This window comes from Podarcis gaigeae, assembly GCF_964106915.1.
Source record: "Podarcis gaigeae genome assembly, chromosome: 6".
NCBI classification, from domain to species: Eukaryota; Metazoa; Chordata; class Lepidosauria; order Squamata; family Lacertidae; genus Podarcis; species Podarcis gaigeae.
In genome coordinates this window covers 62,474,143-62,491,679 of record NC_139682.1, presented here as the reverse complement: position 1 = coordinate 62,491,679, position 17,537 = coordinate 62,474,143, and the positions used below count along the sequence as shown (strand labels likewise).

General features: G+C 40.7%; 1 protein-coding gene across 1 annotated transcript; it reads left to right on the top strand.

Moving 5' to 3' along the window:
- The first annotated feature begins 1,861 nt into the window (after positions 1-1,861).
- On the top strand, positions 1,862-16,417 carry LOC310846459 (uncharacterized protein C1orf141 homolog). The gene is made up of 8 exons (XM_083743068.1): positions 1,862-2,016; positions 3,705-3,874; positions 6,376-6,479; positions 7,340-7,449; positions 8,727-8,826; positions 9,508-9,613; positions 13,049-13,235; positions 15,288-16,417. The coding sequence occupies exons 1-8, from the start codon at positions 1,936-1,938 to the stop codon at positions 16,347-16,349; spliced, it is 1,920 nt and encodes a 639-aa protein (XP_083599194.1). The 5' UTR covers positions 1,862-1,935; the 3' UTR covers positions 16,350-16,417.
- Positions 16,418-17,537: the final 1,120 nt, after the last annotated feature.

The following is a 17,537-nucleotide window of genomic DNA, read 5'->3' as shown; positions in this document are numbered from 1 at the left end:
TGAGAAGGAAGTCTCACAACAATAATATATTCCAATATATCTTGCTTCCCCCCATTAGATTTCTAGGGGTCTCCCAAATGCTGTATGACTTGATTCACAGTAGATGGCAAGCCAAGTCTCTACCTTTTTCATGTCCAGACTGCCCAAGTCTTTTGTTCTCTTTCACACAGAGACACACACACAGTGACATTACCTGCAGCTGAAAAGAGGGGGAACAAAAAGAAACACATATCTTCCAGATAATTTAGTTTCTTCACCTGTATTTGGCAATCTCTTTAGTTACAATGGGACACGGGTGATGCTGTGGATTAAACCACAGAGCCTAGGACTTGCTGATCAGAAGGTTGGCGGTTCGAATCCCCGTGATGGGGTGAGCTCCCATTGCTCGGTCCCTGCTCCTGCCAACCTAACAGTGTGAAAGCACGTCAAAGTGCAAGTAGATAAATAGGTACTGCTTCAGCGGGAAGGTAAACAGTGTTTCTGTGTGCTGCTCTGGTTCGCCAGAAGTGGTTTAGTCATGCTGGCCACATGACCCGGAAGCTGTACGCTGGCTCCCTCGGCCAATAAAGCGAGATGAGCACCGCAACCCCAGAGTCGGTCACGACTGGACCTAATGGTCAAGGGTCCCTTTACCTTTACCTACAGTATATGGAGGCAGTTAGTATAGGATTTGGGGGAAGATCTTATCAGACTGGTTTCTATACTCCTGCTAATCATTGTTCTTTTACAGTCAAGAGTCACTGAGTTTATGGGATCATTGAGTGATCTCTTTCAAACTCATCTCTCAGTCTGTACCACAATATATTAAAATCTTAAGCATTTTCTTTAGTAATATCAGTTGAAAACATTTTACTCTTATCAGGAAAAAATTGTGTGTTATTTCAAAATAGGTTACAGCGGTACCTCGGGTTAAGAACTTAATTCGTTCTGGAGGTCCATTCTTAACCTGAAACTGTTCTTAACCAGAGGTACCACTTTAGCTAATGGGGCCTCCCGCTGCCACGCCACTGCTGCACAATTTCTGTTCTCATCCTGAAGTTCTTAACCCGAGGTGCTATTTCTGGGTTAGCGGAGTCTGTAACCTGAAGCATTTGTAACCCAAGGTACCAATGTACTTTAACTGAAAGATGTGTAAAACATACTGATTCAGCCTTTCTTTTCTTTTTGCTAAATACAATGAAATCCTGAACTCCGAGAGGAATATGAATAAAAAATAGAAGCTTTCTGTCATTCTGTAAGAGAATCTTATTTAAAAAAGGGGGGTGGAAGCTTTCAGTAAAACTGGAAAAAAGCAGGTTAAATTTCTGGTATTTGAATATACATTTAACAAAACAACTACAGTAACTACTTTTTCAGGAGAGATAAAATCTCTTGTATCCTACATTGCATAATGAAGGCCACCATTTTCTCTGTGACTTTCATAGCAGACAGTGTGTAGATTTTTAAAAAGCCAAAACATTGGTCAGTCTAGCTGTTTCCCACTTCTTGTTGTGTTGCTGCTCCTTTGACCAGTCAGAGCAGGGCTGCAATAGCAGTTTTAAGGCTGATGTCTTATGAGCACTTATGAGTAATTCCCCCGGTGAACACAGACTTACCTCTAAGCAAACCATTCATATATAGAACAAGGAAAAACTTTCAGAGCAATCCCGCAGATCAAACAGTTTCTATGCAACTGTGAGCAAAAAGGAAAACATGTAACATAAGCAGATATTTATTTATTTAAAAGCTTAAACACTTCCTGTTCTGGTCCCTATTTTCCCCATCTCTGAATTACATTTTTACGTTGTTACAAAGGTTGTGCACCACTCCCAATCTCTGCCAAGCAATAGCAGCAGATTCATTCTTGCTACTTTTTCCCTTTCTTTCTTTCTTTCTTTCTTTCTTTCTTTCTTTCTTTCGAAAAAAGAACTTTGCCCTAGGGAATGAAGAATAAACATGGTCCAGAGAGTACTGGTAAAACTCGATGTTATGAAGCAATATGAGAAGAAAAGACTTAGCAAATATGAGCTAATTGAGGTACGTATAATATAAGCCATAGGAACAGTTATGACTTTGTTTTGAAATATATCAAAATCTAAAGTTGGGCAATACCTTTATTAGGGTCAACCAAACCGTTGTAGAATAGGGAACAAGCTTTCAAGTTCTCTTGAACTCCAGGCTAGATGTTATAAAAACGATATCATAGCAAGACATGACACACGGTTTCTACCTCTATCAGGCCACAGAGGCAGACTCACTCTGCAAACAGTTTACCCATATATCTGCTCTGCAATAAGGCAGATGGCAGCGCATTGAATCTAGCAAGGGTGAACGAACGTCTCTATTTAGATATTTGTAATTTTGACAGATATATTGCTGGGGTAAAACCTCTCCTATTGTCTTTGATTTCTGGGTGTTTATTCATCTCACTCACATGACACTGAAATTCTACGTCCCAGATTCGTTGGCGAATTGTTGCTCTGGCTTTCTCGTAACCTGCAGCTATCAGTGCTTGTGACAAAACCCTCAGGCTTTTAGCTTTTCGTATAATGTAGTTTTCCATTTTGATTGATAGGGATACCCTAGTGAATGGATTATTCAGTGGCGTAGCGTGGGGGGTGCAGGGGGGGCCGGCCGCACTGGCCGCAACATCTGGGGGTTAGGGTTAGGGGGCGCAAATCCACGGGTTAGGGGGCACAAATTACTTGCCTTGCCCTGGGTGCTGACAACCCACGCTACGCCACTGGGATTATTCATTAGGTTTCCAATACTAAGTCCCTAGTATGCAGGTTCTACATGGGAAAAGTTGTAAGAGCAACTCTTGTATGTGGTCCCTTAGAACTCCGTGTATATTTGTACATCTGTATGCCTTTATGCACATACAGTGTCCCTGTCACAAAAAGAGGGTATGGAGTGTAGTGATGTGGAGCAGAATATTTCCCAGCGCTTTCTTTTTCCATTGAAAAAATTCTGATTCCTAGGTTTACTGGAAACAACAGATGGATAACAATTGCAAATAAAATATTAGGCAACCTTAGCCCCTCCAAAGTTTTTAGCTTTGTTTGCAACATACAACTAAAGTAAACAACCTAAATTAAGCCACTCTCTAGGGCATCAGAAAAATTTCCAGTGCAGACTGAAAATTTTCCAAGGCAAATTGCCCTGGTTTTCCAATTCAACATTTTCCAGAAGACCCACATCATAACATCATGCAAGGAGGGCTTACACTTGTACATATCTATATTCTTCTGCAGTAGGAGTTGTGCCCAAGTTTACATAATAAAAAACAAACAGGTTAAAAATAACATTCATATAAAGTAATAAAATTTGAAGCAGCGTTCAAACAAATTCCAAATTCAGAAAAAATACAAAGAGCAAAGAGTAACATTTAAGCGCTAAAGGAAAATAATAAAATTGTGGCAATGGAACATTAAGGCCCAGGCAAACCAATCTGGTAGTACATTCCACAACCAGGGTTTCAATTTCACTTATAACACCCCCCCCCCCACACACACACACCTCATTTGGTGGGAGTCCTTGAAGAAGGGCCTATCTGCTAACTACCCACTCACCCTGTATAAAAGCAAACATCTTAAAACACCATTTTCCCCTAGCCCTCATTGCTCTCAAACAAACCATTCCATAAAGCTGCCCTGGAACTTTCTGCCCTTAGTGAAAAGCATGAAACACTATACCAGTGAATGCTGTATCTTTTTTATTAACAGTGCCGAAAGCTGGGGAGAGTACAGGTAAACCCGTGTGTGAGAACTCCCCTGACATTTGACTTGAATCTGAATTATGAATTGTCTCGATCTGTAAAATCAAGTATTTCTGTAACTCCATCCACTCAGCATGTTATTCAAGATGATCAGAGCGCAGTTCAGCAGTCACAAAGGTGAGACACCCACCCACCCCTTAAGTTCATACCGGTGTTTATTTTTGGTAGTTAAGTCCATCTTCTTGAACGATCTCCATACTATAGTTTCCCCACTTGACTCCTCAGAATGCTTTGTATTGCTCTCTGAACCCTGAGGACTGGTCTGATACACTAGTAAGTAAGGTGGACAAATAAGGTGGTTCTTTATGATTTAGTGTAGTTTCTCATCATTTTTTTAAAAAATGGTCCTTATTTAGAAAGAGGTATGTATTCATATGGGGGACGCAGGTGGCACTGTGGGTTAAAGCCTCAGCGCCTAGGACTTGCCGATCGAAAGGTCGGCGGTTCGAATCCCTGCGGCGGGGTGCGCTCCCGCTGCTCGGTCCCAGCGCCTGCCAACCTAGCAGTTCGAAAGCACCTCCGGGTGCAAGTAGATAAATAGGGACCGCTTACCAGCGGGAAGGTAAACGGCGTTTCCGTGTGCAGCTCTGGCTCGCCAGAGCAGCGATGTCACGCTGGCCACGTGACCCGGAAGTGTCTCCGGACAGCGCTGGCCCCTGGCCTCTTGAGTGAGATGGGCGCACAACCCCAGAGTCTGTCAAGACTGGCCCGTACGGGCAGGGGTACCTTTACCTTTACCTTATGTATTCATATTCCTTGCTCAATTTAGAATACTTTGTGGACATAATCATTATGAATAAATGTATGTATACAATTTGCAGCAGGTACAGGATAGGTTTTATGTTTAAATTTGTGTCTAATAAAAGAATGGATAAAAATCAAATCTATTTGGATGTGTGGAAGAGCTGCTCCCTGCCTTGCAGGCCTTTCCCCACCTGGCCTGGGAGGGCAGGACACTGACTGACTCCAGCTACAAAAGCTGAGGTTGCTGAACAGAATCTCGGGCTGGGGTATTGTTTGTTGGGGGTGGGAGTTGTTGCTGTTAATTATTCGCATCTTTATCTTGTATCACATTTTTATATGTGGAAATGGTTCCACATTTGGTTGTGTACTTTTTGATGTTTTCTTTATGACTATTTTTGTTATGTTTGTAGTTCTTTAATTTCTACAAAGTTGTAAGGCACCTTGAGAATGGTTATAAGTTCGGAAAGGAGGCATACAAATAAAATGATTGATTTGAGTGATGATTACTTACGGGAGTAAGACGCTGTCAGCATGTGACGCCTGTGCTCAGAGACCTGCACTAGTTACCAATCTGATACCAGATCAAGTTCAAGACAATATGATTAGTATATAAACCCCTTAACAACTTGGGACCAGTTTACCAGTGGTTTCACCTTATCCCATATATTTATACTGGACCGCTTCAGTCTGTGGAACTGGGACTGTTACAGGTGCTACATAATACTTGCTCTGCATTTATAAGAAACCAGTCATTTAGTGTGGTAGCACCTACACTTTAGAATTCCCTGCCTATTAACATCAGGCAGATGCCTTCACTGTACTCTTTTTGGTGCCTTTTAGAAACATTTTTGTATAGACAAGCCTACTCAGATATGTAGATCATTTTACATGTGTTTTAATTTTTTATTTAGCTTATCACTTATTTTAATTATTATTTGAATGCTTTAAATTGCTGTTTTTACTAATAATTTTATCGGGGGGGGGGTGTTTAACGATCAATTTTTTTTTTTTTTTACAATAAATAGGATGAATTTATTTATCAGTGTCTTGGTGCAGATGGAGACTTGTCATGTTGTATCCAATCCTTCGCTCGTTTTTGTCTTCCAATGCAAGGACCTTGGCCAACAATAATAAGTTAGCTAACAAGTGGAGGACTCAGCCCAGCTCCCGCATATGCTGCAAGCACAATGAAAGCTTACTAGCATGGCGGGTCTGTTGAGTTTGTACAGAACAAACAAACATTTCTGTGGAACAAATACCTTCCACCTTTCTGCTGAGGGTTACACTAACCCTTATCTTGCAGAAACATATTCATTGTGTATGTATGTAATATGCATGCATGCATTCCAAAAGTAAGAGATGTGTGCCTAAGCTTTGGGCCTAAGCTACCTCACAGGGAGTTGGGGGAAAATAAAAGGGAGAGAACCAGGTTTGGTGCTTTGAGTTTGTTGGAGAAAGAATGGGGCATAAATTTGGTGAATAAGAACCCAGGGTGATCCTGTCCAACAACCTCACGTCTCCAGCTTCAAGGATTGCATGGCTGCCCCCACCCACAATGTTTTTTTGTTACATTTGGGTTGTTTTGTTCACTGCTTTATGATTTTGTTGAAATCTGTCCTGAAATTTATTTCAAAATAATTTAATTTTTAAAAAAATAACTTTATGTTGAAAGAACGGACTATAACATTTAAGAAATAAACTAGTGTGTAAATACAAGTAATCCCGTGAAAACCAACATGTCAATTAAAATAATCTCTTTAAAGCTGACAAGATGCTGACATTCTTTTCTGCTGCCTTTCCCAAAGCTATTTAACCGTATCCAGCCATATAATGTTTCCCATAGTTTACAGCTGTTGTTATTGTATTACTGTTAGGCCCCAATCTCAGTCAACACAAAGGAAGGATCACTCTGGAAAACCTGTTGTGAGGCTATTTAGTGCTCCAAGCTACCTGAAACATAAACCAACTAATCAGAGAGGTATGTTTGCTGTTTTTATTTAAAGCAGGGAATTGGTTTGGAACATTCCACACCCTCCCCCCCCCATTATTTTTTTTAGTACTTCTGCAACTAGGGTTCCCCCAAGCCTGATGGTACCTTCCTCTTCTGTGTTGATGGCACCATTTTGACTCCAAAAGGATCCACACTAGGAGAATGTGGTCAATATTAGTATGCAGTATAATATAGGATATGGGATTACAGTCATCGAATACTGCCCATTGAAGACTGAATTATCCCAGTGGGCTTCAGTGCTGTACAATTTGATTTTTTAATAGAATTTTGTTTTTAAAAAATGCAGTAAAATAGCATTGGTCAGTTCCAACAAAACTTGTACAGTGTTACATGCATATATCAATTGCATTTAAAAATGAAAGTTGAGTGAGGACACTATAAAATAACTGAAACATTGAACACATTGTCAAGGATTTAACTATCTGTGACATAACCTCTCCACAAGGAAGCATGAGTAGTGGAGGTCTTACATTACCATCACTTCTATTTACATGGTGATCACACATTATTGAAATGATCATGCCCAGTTTGACCTCTAATAACGCTTCCATGTTGCATTAGGTGCCCAGAAAGAGCCAAAAATCCCAAACATTTTCTAGCCATCCTGCCAGAAATTGTCCTTTGGAGTCTTTACAATGGGAGCCAATCTCTAAACAGGCAGCAGTAAACAGCATGGCAGTAAGTTCCTTTCTTCGTATGAGGGGAGAGAATCTAGATCTGTGTCTAGCGACAGAAGAGCCAGAGCTGGGTTTGAGTTCGGTGGGTGACCAATAACATTAGAGACAACATCAAAAATGTGATTTATTCACATTTTAATGTTTTTTCAGTGAACATGGAGGCTCTAGATGGAGGTTTCACGCTCCTGAAACTAAAACAAAGACTTAAATCTGCTCATTCCGCCACAGAAGTTCAGAAAAGACCTGGGAGAATGTCAGAGGTGAGCCATGCTGCCAAGCGTTTTCTTGCTGTTTCTATAAAATAATTTATTGAACGATCTAGCACACTTGTCTGGTATATGGGTCAACTGGTTCTTATTTGCTGAAAAATTAATCGGTGGTGGTGGTGGTGGTTAGTTAGACATTGTTATTTTTGGTCAAAACATATGTTTGCATGATGTATTAAAGAGGAAGCCAATTACGGTAGATTGTATGGCAAGCCTGTACCACTGATGGAGGAAATTTGCATGGCTTTGACAGTGTTAATCAGCCTGGGTTGTTTCAACAATGATGCATAGTGTTGCGTAATACACCAGTTCTGTGTTACTGCCAAATGTTCCCATAATAGTCTGCAGAAGAAAGGAATGTTCTCCTTGGGGAGGATAGTGTCGATAATTCTGGTTGCCTGCTAATCCCAACAATTTTTAAAAAATATTATTTTAGATAAAAATCATTAAATGTTAAACTAAACAACACTGTTCCTCTTTTGTGGGATGCAATTTAGAATGGCATATTATATAAATGGGACAAATAAGCTTCAAGGGGGGAAATCAGAATAGTGAAAGAAATAGCAAAGGCTTTCTTGAATATTTATTTAACAAATATAAGTATAATTATAATACTTGCATAAGTATAATACTTGCATAAGTAGTAATTTTTGTAATTACAAATTACATTTAGAGCCACACACTATTTTTCCTATGAAATAAACCTTAACAATACAATCCTGTTTATAGGATCCTCTGTTTTAGGATCAAAGAGGATCTAAAAACCTGCATGTTTTAAAATATATTAATGTGTTCAATACATGGTTCCCCTTCCTTCACATTTTATCCTCTCAACATCCCTGTGAAGGAAGTTATGCTGAGAGGCAATGACTGGCCCAAGGTCACCAAGTGACCTTCATGGCTGAGTAGGAATTTGAATCTTGGTCTCCCAATTCCTAGTTTAACACTCCATCCACTACACTTTGGGTCTGAGACACCCCTCAAAATATAGCCTTATGTTGACTACAGAGGCATTTTGAATACAGAAGAAATGTGACTAGTTCTTGTGTAAATTGATATGGGACAATCTTGCATGTGACATGATAAAACCTAACTCAAAGTATTAAAAGAACATTTGGAATTTGAGTCAATTATATCAAAGACATGTTGTCTTCATATGGCTCTATGTCATTTAATTATAGCCCAAGGTGATATTGCTTGCATAGGATAATTGCTGTAAGTCCGTATAACTGCTTTGACATATGCACAAAAAAATGTTTCCTAACAACCAGGATGAAAGGAAATCTCTGAGTGACATGGATGATTATCCCAGGAGTGTATTTACAAGAACCAGTCATGAGGATGGCCGGACAACTGCTGTTGTGGGAAAAGGTTGGAGAAAAATAAATAATAAAAATGACTAACAAAAACCATAGTAGCCATTACATAGCACTTTGGCCTCACAAATGCCTCAGTAATTTTGAAGAACCATCTCAGTGAGAAACAGATCATCACTGAAAAAGTCATAGTCCAATTGTTGAGTTTCGCCCCCAAAGGCTGGGAAAACTAGCGATGATGGTTCTTGAACCAGCAGCATTTGCCTAAACTGGGAGAGCAGACGAAGATTTATTTCTGCATATATTATTCGGTACATCTCGTGCACTTCTTAAAACAAATTTCCTAACCTTTTGAGTACAAAATAAAATATTTGTTAGAATGTATTGACCTAGTTATATTTTGATTTATACGTAATTATGATGAAAATAAACCAGATGCTTATAATTTCATTGAGAAACCATAGTTTAGGGCAGGTATGGAGGTTCTCTTTGTGGCTAGCTTATAAGCAGCTTATAAATGACAGAAGCTCCATGCTGAGCTTTCGTATCTGAATCAGCTCTCAGACCAACCACAGAACCACAGCGGTGCTACCCTGCACCCTCATATTCTCTACTTTATCTGACTTCAAGTTATTATTTAATATAAACTACTATGAGTGTTCTCTGTGAAAAGCCACTTTTATCTTGTCCATGCCATTGTATTTGTGAGATGTAATAAATTTCATTGTCATTTCAGGTGTTTATGATGAAGCCAAACATGGAGTTGATCAGGAACTGAAGAGAAAGGGTAAAGTCAAATCCTGTACAAATGTCCATTCGTTACAAGATAACCTGAACAAAAGGTAACTATTAATAATCAAGGAATAATAGTGCACATAGATTTCTTGTTATAATGCACTAGCATAGCATTTAACTCAGTGGTGGCTAAGCTATAGCCCTACAGATGTTATTGCACGACAGCTCCCATCTTGTCTGACGATTGGCCATGCCGGCTGTGGCTAATGCTAGTTCGAGCCCAGTGACATCTGGGCTGCCACAAGTTAGCTATAACCTGATCTGATTTCTTTATTTTTAGTCACATCTTTATTGTATGAGCTGCAACACCAAATTAAAACCAAATTGGGGGCCCTTGTGCGGTTCCCCAAATAGCGGCCCCCTTCTCCCAAGAAGGAATGCATGAAATACAGTGCCAGAAAATATTAATCGATGTAACAAATGTACTACTATGTAAGCTTTCAGGGACTACAAAAAAAGCATGTGCATTTTCACAGCTCTCACCAAAACACAATCAAAAAGCACTTTGATAACTTGGATAAAAAGAGCATACTCTGCGCAGGTGCAGTTTCATATTTCACAATCCCTTTTCATTTTTGCTTGGGTCAATCACCAACTCTTAGCCTAACCTCCCTCACATGGCTGTTGAGAAGATGTAGAAGGAGGCATAAAATGGCTACAAAGGAGGATGAGGTGCTTGTATCAGGCATCAAAATGCAAAGTCAACAAATTCCCATAAAAACAATTGAATAAAAATCAGTAAATACTATTTTGATACAGTATCATTATTTCAGAATATATTTAGATAATATTTCCCAACTATTCATTTAACACAACAACCAATACAGTGGTACCTCGGGTTAAGTACTTAATTCGTTCTGGAGGTCTGTTCTTAACCTGAAACTGTTCTTAACCTGAAGCACCACTTTAGCTAATGGGGCCTCCCGCTGCCGCCGCGCGATTTCTGTTCTCAACCTGAAGCAAAGTTCTTAACCCGAGGTAATATTTCTGGGTTAGCGAAGTCTGTAACCTGAAGCGTATGTAACCTGAAGCGTATGTAACCCGAGGTACCACTGTTCATCATATGACTGTATTTTATCCTGTACCTTATGGTTCTAATATGTAACAAATATAGAACACTTTTCTATAAATACTTTGTTCTTTTTATGCCTTCTCTAATAATATTTGTGGGTCTTTACATGTCTTTGTTTTATAGTCCATGGTTCATAGAAATCTCAGTCCCCCTACAGAATAAATTTCCTTCAATTATATGTTGAAAGCTAAGCTGTCTTTTTCCTCCCTTTTGATTCCAAGAAAATAATACTCTGTCAGAAAATAAATAAAACTTATGACAAAATATAAAATATATACTTACAAAAGAGCACTTTGGCAATCTCACTTTTATTTCCTACTAACATATATGGAATTGTTCAGAGCCTATCAAAGTGCCACAGCTTGAGTACGAAAAATGCTCCTGTTTGCCCAAGAATGTGGAATCCATGGGGCATATGAAACTCCAATATACTTGCCCCTCCCTTTTATGAGGCTTACAGGACACATTTTTTGGGATCTGTTTGACATCAGGATCAAGAATACCTTTACTATATTATTTTATGTGGCTTTTGATGTCTGTTGGACTATACTGAAGGACAGCAGGGTCAGGTTTGGGGTTTTGTAGCTAAAATAAAAAGGCAAGTGTCAGGGGCTCAGGAGTAGAGGCACAGGGAAGAGAGGAAATGGAGAGCGAAGGGGAGGAGTTTGAGGGCAGCGTGGGAGAAGATGACAGTGGCCCGAGAGATACCATGAGCCATTCCAGTGAATCGGAAGATTCCCAGAGGGGGGCGCCGATGGCCAGGGCAAGGGGGGTCCCAGGGGGGACGCGCCAGGAGCAAGGGGCCAGCGGTGACTCCCAGAGCAGCGGGTGGAGGTCAGGACCAGCTTCCCCACCAGAGCGTAGTGGGGGGGAAGAATCCCAGGTATCAGGGCCAGCGTCTCCTCCAGGAGAGAGAGAAGATGAGTTAGGGCTGACCACGCCTCCATCGGGGAGCGAGGGAACGGTCGAAAGGAAGGTTGCCGACTGGGTGCGCACGCCAAGTTCAAATGTACAGGCGAGCGGCACAGCAGGTAGCCCGGATAGGGAACCAGGTCCTAAAGCCCGCCGGAGGGTGGGGAGTGAATCCGGGGAATCAGCGTCAGAGGAGTCCAGAAAGGCTGAGACCCCAGCGGGCAGGAGGGCCCAGAGGAGGAAGGAGCTAAGGAGGAGGTGGAGCAAGGCTAGAGTCTTAAACTGGTGTGGAAGGGGAGGAGATTCAGACGGAGCTTCGGCGGTCTAGAGTTTAAGACGTAGAGCTGCGCGCCAAGGCTTTAAAATGGAAACTGAACTTCAATAAAGACTTTTGTATATATAACAACGACCTGGCGTTGGTCCTTTGTGAGCTGGGACCTAGGGCAGTTCTGACAGCAAGTAAAATTGGGAATATGACAAAATATTTTACAATTATTCATAGCGTGGATAGCAAGTAGGTAGGGAGCAGCTTTCTTCTTCTCCAGACTCACCCAGTAAAGTTGAACTGGCCATCTGATTAGACAGAGCAGCTGTCTTTGGCAGCTATATCCCTGCAGAGTATGTGTGAGTGTGCTATAAAATCGAGAGCACTTGAATAGATGGAATTAATAAAGTATTTCTGAAAACCGGTACTTTTGCTTTGGTCTGTGTGGTTTCTCCCTCAGACCCTGAGTTGCGTTCACGACAATTTTTCTGATGCAAACAAGAAGACAAGGCAACTGCTTTATGTTCATTGTTTATTGGATGCACCGGAACCTATGGAAAAATGAGAATATATTTAATGAAATGTGGGAGAGCTGTAGATGTAGGAGATTCCCAAGTTAAATTACAGCTCAGCCATGGCAGCTGAACTGCTATGCAATAGGAGGACAATGACAGTGACCTAGAGTTGTAGCAAGAATGACTGAGATTAACATGTGCAAGGTGCTTGACACATTGAAAAAGCATGTTGTTGTTAATAGTAGTATTACTACTGGCTTTGAAGCATACCAGGTGAATAATTGATCTGGTGCTCTTGCAAAAGGCATTATCTGAACACATACATTCATTCATACATACATACAGACAGACATTTATATACCACTGTATCATAAAAAATATATCACAGTGGTTTACAACAATATAAAAACAAAACCAAACAATAAAACCATAAAAAGTTTATTTTAAAAAAACAAGTTAAAAGATAAAAGGAATGAAAAGCAAACATCAGTAAACCATTGTGGGAATGTATTCTTAATTGCCTGCATAGGCCTGACAGAATAGAAAAGTTTTTAGCAGATTTTTTAAATTGGGCACAGAAGGCACTCACTGAATCTCAACTGGCAGAGTGTTCCACAGGACTGGGCTGATAACACATTACTTTTGAAGAATCCAGTAATATTGCTTATTTAATTGTTTGGTGACCACTTATTACTATCACTTTTTTTTTTAAATGCAGAGACACTCTTTGGAAATATGATTTCACCAATGAGGAAAAAAATATTAAGACTTTTACCCACTTTGAGGATGCAGTACTGAAAAAGAAGAAGGTTTCTGTACCTCTGTGCATTGAGGATGAAATAGAAAAACCAAATGCCAAAGTGATCAGAGCTGGCAGTTCAAGGCCAAAATGTGACAGTCTACCGGTAATACCATCTCCCCACCGCTACCACTACCACCTATTTAATGGGTTTTTAAAAAAATTATATAGGTTAAGAAAGTAGTTACCTTAAGAATTTCCCATTCTGATCCCAATGTTAAGATATCCACTGGAAAAACAGGTTACATGGTTTGAAAGAATTCTCATTGCTAATTACAGAATGTAAGAGAATTCTTTATGAAGAACTGGTTGACAAAAATGGAAATCCCCGTGGCTTAATATATCAGTTAAATCAGTAGCTGTCGTAGGCAAGAGGCTGCTAAAATACATCATAAACCAATAGACTTCACAGTGCAACTATCCCTGTTATTCCTATTTGAAGGACCAAAAGAAGACATTTTTGTTGTATATTTTAAAACTCTTTTTTTTTTAATGGGGAAGTGTATTCGACCAACTACTGCTAAGCATGGACAATTGAAATTAATGAACTAAGTCATGTTTCTAACCTCAATAGGCCTATTCTGAGTAACACCACACAGAAAGTCCCATTTCCCATTGGATAGCAGCTAATCAGCATTCTGCTCAACTAATGCTGATGGTAATATACAATTTTTTTACATTCTTGCCTTGTTATATGTTATCTTGACCATATTCACATGACCTTTAGCAACTGGCTTAACTGACATCTAAGCCCACAGATATAATGTTTTTATAGGACCTGAGTGAAATGTGTCACAAAATACGGGGATTGATTTTACTGCTGAATTAAACCCTCATTGCAATCAGAAGACTTCGTTTACAAAGTACTATCCCCCCCCCAAATGACTTCATGTGTTTTCAAAGCATATAGATTGGATCTTACTAATACTACAAATGCAGAAATGGGGCCAGCGTCATACAGTGCCTGAGAATGCTGAGCTTGCATATGGGAAATCTCGTTTCAGTCAAATTGCTACTTAGCTATAAAGCTGTGTGTATTTTTGGGCAAGTCATTATCTCACAGCCTTGCCCATCTCATGGGGTCGTTGTGAAGCTGAAATGCTAGTATGAGCTCTTTGAAGAATGGGTCATGCACAAAGGAAACTGCTTTAGTATTACTCAGTATGTTAGATCACTGGTCCATCTAATCCAGTATTGTCTACACTGACTGGCAGCAGCTCTCCAGAGTTTCAGACAGAGGTCCTTCCTATCCCTACCCGGATATGTTCATGTCATGAGTCTCTTAGTGCCTTTGGGTTCAGGTCTGGGATGGCAGACTGGAGGAATGGGGAGGGGGGTTTGAGACAGTAGAGCAAAGCCTTTCTGAAGAAAGCTCTTCCCTGGCAGACAACAATGCTGGAACAGGAGTTCTAGCTGCTTCCTACCCTTGTGCTGTTGGTGGCTGGAGAGACCTCAGAGCTATGACTTGAGGTGGCTGAACTGGATTTAGTGGGCACAGGTCTAATAAGCACTCCCAGGGTCAGACCATGCCTCTGCTGGTGAGAACAGATGCACTTGCCCTAGCAGTGTGCATGTCTACAAGCTAGACATTCTCACCAAGCTAATAAAGCTTACCAAGTGGGCAGGAGAACTTGTTGGGACACCTTCGCTGCTCTCATATGGTTGTGAACTTCATGCCCCCGTCTTGGACTTTGGGATTCTAGCCTGGCTCCTAACACGGTTAACTCCTCCATCCTGTTTGTAGGAGCTTTGGGATTGAGTGAACCCCTTTCTGCTGTTCCACCTGTACTGTACTCTGCTTTAATAAAGCTCTTTCTCTTATTCTGCTGTAATGTCTGGAGCAGCAGCCAGGACTTTCAGGGACTGAACTGAACCCCAGGCAAGCAAAGTATGAGCTCTGCCACTGAGCTAGGCAGAGCATATGTGTACATAAGGCCCAGGTCTAATCCCTAGCATCTCCAACGGAGCGCTCCGAGAGAGTTCTGCCTAAAATCCTGAAGATTTGTTGCTGGTCAGTGTAAACCATACTGGACTAAATGGACCAATATTCAAATTTAGTATAAGTCAGTTTTCTGTGTTTATATAATTCTACATATGTATGAATATATCAGTTTTGTTGGTGTGAAAGGTTTTAACATTTCTCTCCTCCTTTCTCTAGAAGTCAAGTGAATCATTTCCTGTCTACTGCCACAATGAAGGGTATGTAAAGAAGCATGCATTGAATACATGTCTTTCTATGTATGGGGAAGGAGCATTTTATGGTGTGAATAGGAGTGGTGAAATATGCATGCAGCTAAACCCGGTCCTACGAAATAACTATAATGAATCTACTGCAATCACCAGAAGTAAACAAAATTCTCCCCCAAATGAAACTACAAAGAGGAAGAAAAAGCCAGCCCTGTCTGGGAAACCAAAACGCATCGCTGTTCAGATTTTATCTGTGAAGAAAACACCATGTGATGATATCTTCACAAGTTCTCAGAAAGAGATTGTTCAGAAGATGAGTGCAAGTGTCACAAAAACGTTCAGCAGACATACGGTCCCTGAAAGGAGTATTTCAACAAACATGCCTCAGCGTCAGAAAGAAGGCCTTATGGTATGTGGAGAGAATCCAACGCTGGCCATATACCGTACTATTTCATCTAGAAGTCTGATTTCAGGAATAAAATCCCAACTTCCAGATTTTTTTGAGAAGGAGTTAGCTTCCCCCGAAGAACCCCGTAAGAAGGATAGAGTGCTTTTTGTGGACTACATCCCCATCTCAAAGCCAATTCCAATTCCAAGATCTGGAAATAAACTCGCTAACCACCAAAACTCCGTCCCTTCAGCTCGCAGTTCATGCTCATCTCATAGTTGTGCTAAAATCGTATCAGTGGAAAGCAGCAAGTCTGAAGTGAAGCACCAGGATAATTCACACCAGAAACCTTTTCTGGATGAAAACAGGGCAAGCAACATGGAAGTCTCAGTCCAGTCCCCAGCCCAAGAAGACAGTGAGAGGTTAATTGGGCCAACGTCATCACTATCACTAAGGAGCTTTCAGGAAGAAGTAAATAGTAGCCTTGAGCCCCAGAAATCAGAATTGACCGCATGTTCAGAAGAGCAAAGCGCTGGGTCTGCACACGCTCCAGTTATAAGCATACCAACAGCAGAATTCGATGTCTCCGAATCCCATAGGGATCCGAGCATGCAGAACCTGTTACCTGTGGGTAATGAAAAGTAGCTTCAACCTCTGAAATGACTGTTGTGTGAAGTGCATAATAAATCTCTACAATAACCACTTCCCCCAAATCTGTTGCCACAATGTAGTCCAAAGGGATTGCAACCAGTGAGGGAGGTATCTTTGTCAATACGTAGTTTTTTATTATTATTATGAATGATATAGTAGCTTGGCAGTAGAATATCAGATGCACTGAAGCAGCAAATGCCATGTGCCATCTGATGTTTTGCCAGAGTCTCACAAAATGTGATGTTGCATTGGCATTCCAGTACTAATTTCCACTCCGAGAGGGGAAAGTGAAGGCTAGTAAAGAGTTACAGTTACAGATAGGTAGCCGGGTTGGTCTGCCATAGTCAAAACAAAAAAAAGTCCTTCCAGTAGCACCTTAAAGACCAACTAAGTTAGTTCTTGGTATGAGCTTTCGTGTGCATGCACACTTCTTCAGATACAGTAAAGAGGTTAACCAAAGCTGCCTGGTGAATTCCTAGGTGCATACTCCATGTTATTGAAAGAGTGTTGCTGGCTACTAGGTGGCATCCAAACTCAGTTCAAGGTCCTGGCCTTTAAAGCTCTAAATGAGGGGTGGGAAACCTCAGCCCAAAGGCCAAATGCAGACCTCCAGCCCTCTATTATCTCACTGTTGCGGCTATGCCCAGGTCATGCACCTCCCAATGACACACCCTTGATGTTTTTTCATGGCTGGAATGTGTTCTTGGAATTGTGATGTTCTGGACTTACCAGGATAGAGGTGTGTGTTTGCATGTGTACATAGAGAGACTGCAAACCTCTAAGTGGATCGAATAAGCCTACCGCTTTTAACCACTACACCACACTGGCTCTCTTCAGCATAAGAGTGTCCTTCCAGATAGCAATTAACATGTTATTTTGGGGGAAGTAAAGCAGGAACAACTCACAAAGTGGAATGTGTGAATGGTTCTGTACAAATCCAACATTAATGTATTATCATTGCATCAATGACATGTTGCAACCCCCACCAATCTGGAGCAGTTCCTGAGCTCCAAAAAGATAAAGTAATTCTAGTGAGTGCATATGGGAATAATTACCACTATGCAGTCATGGAAATTGGTAAAGTAATAATTCGGCATTTAATGCTAACCACGTAATATGAACCACCTATGTACTTAAGGAAACGCCTGTGGCTCCTTATATGTAAAATGAAACAACTTTTTG

Coding starts and splice junctions, on each gene's coding strand:
- LOC310846459 (XM_083743068.1), top strand. CDS start 1,936: ATGGTCCAGAGAGTACTGGTAAAACTCGATGTTATGAAGCAATATGAG. Junction 8,827..9,507: donor AACTGCTGTTGTGGGAAAAG/GTTGGAGAAAAA, acceptor TTGTCATTTCAG/GTGTTTATGATGAAGCCAAA. Junction 9,614..13,048: donor CAAGATAACCTGAACAAAAG/GTAACTATTAAT, acceptor TTTTAAATGCAG/AGACACTCTTTGGAAATATG.